Source organism: Etheostoma spectabile, chromosome 1 (assembly GCF_008692095.1).
Source record: "Etheostoma spectabile isolate EspeVRDwgs_2016 chromosome 1, UIUC_Espe_1.0, whole genome shotgun sequence".
NCBI classification, from domain to species: domain Eukaryota; kingdom Metazoa; phylum Chordata; class Actinopteri; order Perciformes; family Percidae; genus Etheostoma; species Etheostoma spectabile.
Window position 1 is genome coordinate 30,026,526 of NC_045733.1, and position 6,930 is coordinate 30,033,455.

Genomic DNA, 6,930 nt, shown 5'->3' on the forward strand with positions numbered 1-6,930 from the left:
GTGTGTGTGTGTTTGTGTGTTTGTGTGTATGTGTTGTGAGACTGGATTGTGGACAGAATGTACATTCAGTAATTTAAAATAACATGTAATGTAATTTCATGTTCTTTGCTTTGAACTGCATGGTGATATGAGACATCACTGTAATTGTCTAATAATTGTTATAACTTAAATGGTCTATGATTAATAAAGACAACAGAGCTGATAACTTAATATTAATGTACAGAATAGTGATATGTAAGTCTTAACCAGTATACTAAATTACTGTTCCCCAACACAAACACACATATGACAGACAGCTGACAGCAGAGTGACTTAATTATCAGACATACTGCACATCCTGGTTCCAGTTAGTCACTTCCAAGTTCCGATTATTAAGCTTGTAATATTATTATATAATATTATTAATGGATGCTCATCACATAAATCAGACATTACACACGACTTAAAGCCCCCATTTTGTCTTTCATTCTTTTACTCTCAGTTGCTATTTGTTGCTGGTTGTCTTCGCCTCAACTGTGAGCAGGGTGGAGACTGTTTTGTAGAGGGTTGGGTTGAGGTTGGAGGGGGAGTATGTGTGTGTTGGGGGGTTGTATTTGGGTCACAGTTCAGCCTAGCAACCCCTTCCAGCCATTTAGTCCTTAGCTGAGTCTTCAACACAGGCCAGGCAGTGAAAATCCCTTGTGGCCAAAGAGAAAAGCTGAGTTAGGCCCGGTAGTCCACACTGGACTATTTATAGGCTCCAAATCCCTCCAACAACCCCCCCCCGCCACATACACCCTCCACCCCTGTACACACACAGACCTTCGGCGAGACAAACACACTGAAGGAAACTCTACAAACACACTTGTTACTTCATCCTCTCGTTTTTTGTCTGCTGTGTCTCACTTAATAAGTCTCTTTATCCATCTGTTGGCAAAGAGAAAGACAGATTGCACATATATGCAGAGAGTCAGAGGAGGGTGGGGGTCTAGCCTTTCAAATCAGTTACTCTGGCTGAGACCCAGCTCCAGCCGCTCTCGAGGGTGACTGCTATGAGTGCATGACTCCGCAGAGTTGTCAAAGGAGAGATGGGGGAGAAAGAGGGAGGGGAAAGTTAAGAAAGAGAGTGAGTCAGGGAGAGAAGGGAGGGAAGGAAAGTGGGCCGGAGAGCCATGTAGTCACTGCACAAAGAGCCTCATTGAAAGACTCCTCTGACTCTTTCCTCCCTCCCTGCCTGTCTCTTCCACATGCAGTCTCAGCTCTGCCGCTCACTCTTTAATAAAAAAAACAAACAGTTTTTCCTCTTCATTCTAAAAAGAGGACATTTCTGGTGTGTGTGTGTGTGTGTGTGTGTGTGTGTGTGTGTGTGTGTGTTTGTGTGTGACATGAGTGGAGGAAGCCCCAACTTGTCCTATTACTGTCCATTGTTCCTGTGGGACAAAGTCCAGTCAGCAGAGGCTACTAAAGGTCACTCTGCCTGGCGCCGATGGTTACCATGACCCGAGCCTGTGTGGACACTGTGAGTGGGGGACTTTCAGGGTGAGACCAGGCTGGGGGGGGGAGATCTTTCATGATTAAAGGCTTGTGACAATAACTAGGAGTACTTTTTCATTTTCATTTGTTTTTTGTTGAAATGTCTTTTAGTCTTGCATAAAGACCCATATTTTACATTCATAAGAGCCAATGACTGGGCAATAACTTCCATTGTCTTTTGGGAGAAGCAATACAACATTCTTGAGCTAAAACAGGTTTTTCACCTCACCTTTCATAGCAAGGAGAAAGTAAATAGAGCTAAAAGTCTATATTTGCCCGTAGCTGCACTAAGGGATATATACATTTCTGCCTTTAAAATAAAACTAATAAGGGAATAAAGTGTTAAAAGAACAGTATATGTCACTGCAGATTTTTTGCATAATTTTAGATGTGGAAGTTATAACTTGTCAATATTTACTACAGAATAAAAAGACCAAATACATAAGTATGTAAATTGGTAACAAAAAACATTTGGAGCGTGTCTCCCTGCGTTTCTTACCGGCTTGTTGGAACACGACCATGGTTTGTGGGTTGGTGTGAACCGGCAGGGAGCGGGTCCTCTGCACGGAGCTGTGGGTCCGGCTGGGCATGCTGTTGCTTCCTCCGGGGTTGGCAAACCAGAGACCCTGAGGACAATATTTTAACAGCAGCATTAAAATTAACTTCTTGAACATGCAAACACCTCTGTAAGACTAGTCATAGTTATGGTTCAACACTTATTGTCTAATGGCAGAAATTGAATACTGTCCATCCACTTTTATAAATGTTCATGTATTAGACATACTATTGTAGCTTCTGCTCTCAAAATGCAGTAACTAATCTAAATTTAACATAGAATTTAGTTATTTCCCAGGATTGATTAATATTATCAAGTTATCTAAAGGTTTCGCCAACTTCTATTTTTGAGTTTTGTCTGAATGAAAGACTAATTTTGGTATTGGAAAATAGAAATAATCTATAAATATTTACTAGCTCAAGCACAATTTAATGTACAATGTTTTTGAGTCGCATTGCATATATTGAATGTTCCTCGTGGTACAAAGAAAGTTAAATATAGTTTAGAGCATATGCTGCATTCAGACTTTATCTTTAGGTCCCCAGTTCTTTAATTGGAGACACGACACTTGTCCCCCGGGCTGCTCCAATCTTAGACATTTTAATTGCTGTTGGATAACCTGGTTAATTAAATACTGACATTTCAAAGGCAATATAATAATAAATCATAATTTGACGCACAAATTTTAAGTTCAAAGATCCTCCTCCTGCTTTAGGTTCATATCAATCAATCAATCAATCAATCAATCAATCAATCAATCAATCAATCAATCAATCTTTATTATAGACCACTTTCAAACAACTAAAGTTGACCAAAGTGTGTACAGCACTGCTTTACACATTTCTAACACTTTCACTGATCAAAGACATACATGATATACGCAAGCTTGAAAGAAGTCTGGTGTAAGATCAAGGCAACAGCTTTTTCAACATTTTCACCCCCCAAGCTCCTGTCTAGATGTCTGGCCCACACCTAATGACAGTCTCAGACGCTCGCCACATGAATTCCTCACTGTAACCTGCCTATTATACCCCCAACACCACTACCACATGTCCCTCCCCTCACCTCTCTCCGTCTGACCCCCCTCTTGTGGCCCAGCAGTGCCATGGGCCAGGGAAAAACAGGAAATGCCTGTGCACTGTTCTCACTGCCTCGCTTTCTCTCTCTCTCTCATACACTCATATAAACGCTCTGTCTTTCATTGCCCCTCCTCCTCCAACACCACAGCTACCTCTCCCAAACTATGACTCATATATTTCCCTCCCCCCCACCCACCCCCCTCTCCACATCCACACTACAGTCCCACACAAGAAGGTCCAGCGTAAGAAACGGAGGTATTTCCTGTCATTGTAAGGGATGAGAGAGAGAGTGGGAAAGAGAGAGGTTCCCAATGAACTGGGTCAGCCCAGACCAGAGTGAGCCAGGATGGGCCTGAAACAGCTCCGCAGCTCCTCCTGTTTCAGTGTTCGGCGCTGACGCAGGGCCTCTGGTATGTTGGGTGACCTGCTACGAGTTTCATCCACCTCATTTCATTCGGCAAACACCACCGCAGCCCCTCTTCCTAACCGCGCATTTTTTTGACGTGAAATAAAAGAAAGTCTATTTCAGGCAGAATACGTGCTGAAGAAGGAATTCTGCAGCCCAGGTTATTGTAAACATCCTGGAATGTATTATTACGCATTTCAAAATGTTCCTCCGTGCAGTCACGAACACCACTGCCACTCATCACTCCGGTCTTAAATGTACAACTAATAAATTAATTGCTTTATTTAAGATTATTTATTTATCTAACACAAATGCCAAATGCCACTGTGAAGGTTTTTCATTTGAGTTTTGGAGGGTTCGTCTGACAGAAAAGACTAGTTAAGGATATTACCTTGAGCTCTGGGAAACTGTGGTGGGTTATTTCTAACATTTAACAATTACTCCATGATATCACCTACATATGAAATCCAAAATGAAGATAAACGTAGCTCTATAATGTTTTCAAAAGAAATGGCCTGCCATACGCTAATCTAACAATAATTCTACATAATCTCATGCTATTTTAGCATCCCATATGTTAAAATATGTAGTACATAAATACAAATAACTAGTAACACTCTCTGGATGCTGAAATAATTATCATACCCAGGAAATATGGGTAAACGTTGGTTTATTCTCATCTCCCCTTGTTGGTTTAAATGTACTGCTGGTTTGACTCACCTGTCTCCCCTGCTTAGGACCAGTGGGTGTGCTGCTGGAGCTGCGAGGTGTGGGTCCCAGCAACACCCGGCTGCCCAGTAGGCCCAGCCCGGCACCCGGCAAGCTCCTGGAGGGCATCTGGAACTGGCGAAGGCTCCTCCTGGCCGACACGTTGCCCCCAACACAGCCAGCGGTGGGGAGCGAGTTGGACTGGCCGAAACGGCTGCAGCAGGACGGGACAAAAACGTGAGATACAGCTAAGCACCAGGATGGTCCCTGATCACGGTAAGTTGTGTTAACAAAAGGAGGAGTTATGCATTCACTAGAGTCAGGTAAAGGAAGAGGAGCAAGATTAATTAAATAGATACTCCAATCTGAATGGAAAAACAAATAAAAGTGAGACATTAAAATAACAAGCAGCAAACACTTTTGCTATCTTCCCCACAACTGCAGTTTTTCCTCTAGTTTTATGAAGCTGTAGTATTAGGGAGGAGAACAAAGTTAAACTTGTGGTTTCAATAAGAATAAAATAACATGCTGTTAAAAAAGTAATTAATACAAACTTTTCTTACTCACTTCTGTTTGTCTACATGTATGGTTTTTTATTAGTATTATTTTTTAGTAAAGATTATTTTTTGGGCATTTCCACCTTTTTTTTGATAGGACAGCTATGTAAGAAAGAGGAGAGAGAGGGGAAGACATTGAACCCTGGACCTCTGCGTCGAGGCATAAACCTCCCAATATATGTGCGCCTGCTCTACCCACTGACCCAACCCGGCCACCATGTATGCTTTTGTAATTGTATACAGTACATTTCAACAAAGGAAATAATAGGAGGAATCAGTGAACTACATTTGGCACAATACCTTTCACCATGTGTGTATGTAAAATATACAGTAGTTGTACCATTATACACTTCCCGCTTATTGGATAAATTACAGCCAGAAACCTGCTGTCCTTTCTTAAACCTGGATTTGTGTGGTTTTATTAAAGGTAATGCGACTCGGATTTAAAGTTTTTTTTTTATTTTTTATCACAGACAATAAAAACCCAGGAAATGATAGCTACTGCACGTCTGTGTGTTTACCTCCTCTGCGGTCGGTACCCTGCTATATCGAGGAGGGTTTTTCTTGGAATGGACCGGAACAGCCTCTGGACCTGTTGTTTCCATGACAACAGCCTCTTCTTCTGTGTCTCAGTGAAGGACTGACAGCGAGGGGGAGGGGAGAACAGGGAGTATGAATCAGGGATGAAATGAAGCATGACTGGTGAAGAGCACGGCTGAAGATTTTCAGGTACTGTACAACTAATGACCCGAAACTTTCCTTCACCTAAAAGTAAATCTAAAGCATGATACTGCACATTTAGGCCCTTATTTTAACGATCTATGCAAATTCAATAACACACCTGCTCCATGCGCTTCACGGCGTGAAGCGCATGGAGCAGGTGTGTTATTGAATTTTTCAGGGTTTTGTTGGTGGTGCGATCACTTCCCGCTGCCTCAAGATACAAGATACTTTTTAAACAACGTGGGCCCGGGCCAGTCTTAAAATAGCAAAGACACTTGCATCAGGCTTTGCGCTGCGCCGGGTGCAAGATAGGGCCCTTAGACTATAACATAATGACACTGATATTTTACAAAAAACATAAGAGTTTCAGAGAGACAGAGAGTGGTCTGGATGACAGCATTCCTCTTAAACTAGCTAACTAACCTATGATCCATGGTACATATCCCGGGGCCTGTCATTTTACTGACAACTAACTCAAACTATGAAGTTGATGAATTCTATCAACATTTTAATTTTGTAAATGGTTTCTGTAGGGGGATAAAATGTTAATAAATAAGGCTGAAAAATAATTATAATTATATTTCTGTTGATTCATTTAAAAATCAGATAGACATTTTTGGTTGATCAGTCTTCACTTTCAATACTACTGTGTAATACTGTGTATTGTATTCTGACTCTGAATTGCGTTTCTTGTGTTTGCCACTGTAAAGCAATTTTTTACTTATGTCTGTGAAAAGCGCTTTATAAATATATTTGACCTACTTACTTACTGAATGTACATAGGGTAGACCTACTTTGCAGTGACCAAATATAAAGTGCCGATATTACATCACAGACGCATTAGCGATAACGATCAGTAAAAAATAATTATGAAATAGTAATTCATGAAATTTCAATATTTATTATTAGATTTGTTGTGAGTGTTCATAGTCATTTCCGGAAGAGGGAAAAACTTTGAACATTGAACAATAAAAATGTTGTTATTTTGATAATAGGCTATCTAATGGCAGAAATGTGGGTTATTGGAAAATTATAAAAAGGTATAGTAAGGCATGTTATTTCCAATACACTTTTTGTAAAATTCAGCAAATATCTCCAGACGGTAGCTCTCTCTATTTTCTGTGGGCGCTGAAAAACAATGTGGGGTGAACACACAGGAACAGAAACGAAAGGAGTGCATGAGCCACAAAACCATATTTCAGCCAATTGGCAACAGGCAGCGGGGGGTTGTATTTGTTTGGCAGTTGAGATAAAATACCTAATTTCCTAATAACTGACATCAGTCCTAAACATCCTGTAGTAGTTGTTCTTAGTATATATGTACTGTACGTTTAAGTGGTGTTTTTTCTGTGTTTTAGATTTTTCATTTTGTAATAAAAAGATTATTTA

The 6,930-nt window shown here is 40.7% G+C and overlaps 1 protein-coding gene across 7 annotated transcripts in view; it reads right to left on the reverse strand.

Annotated features, from left to right (window-relative positions):
- The window catches only part of samd4a (sterile alpha motif domain containing 4A), a 55,329-nt gene that overhangs the window by 7,420 nt on the left and 40,979 nt on the right, over positions 1 to 6,930 (reverse strand). For all 7 annotated transcript variants that reach the window (XR_004331440.1, XM_032512113.1, XM_032512110.1 and 4 more), the window contains 3 exons: positions 5,340 to 5,458; positions 4,274 to 4,475; positions 2,012 to 2,138 (listed from right to left, as the gene is read on the reverse strand). Coding sequence is in view for 6 of the 7 variants with exons in the window: in XM_032512113.1 (XP_032368004.1) it covers positions 2,012 to 2,138; positions 4,274 to 4,475; positions 5,340 to 5,458 (448 nt within the window). In the remaining variant the exon portion in view is untranslated. The remainder of the gene's footprint in view (positions 1 to 2,011; positions 2,139 to 4,273; positions 4,476 to 5,339; positions 5,459 to 6,930) is intronic.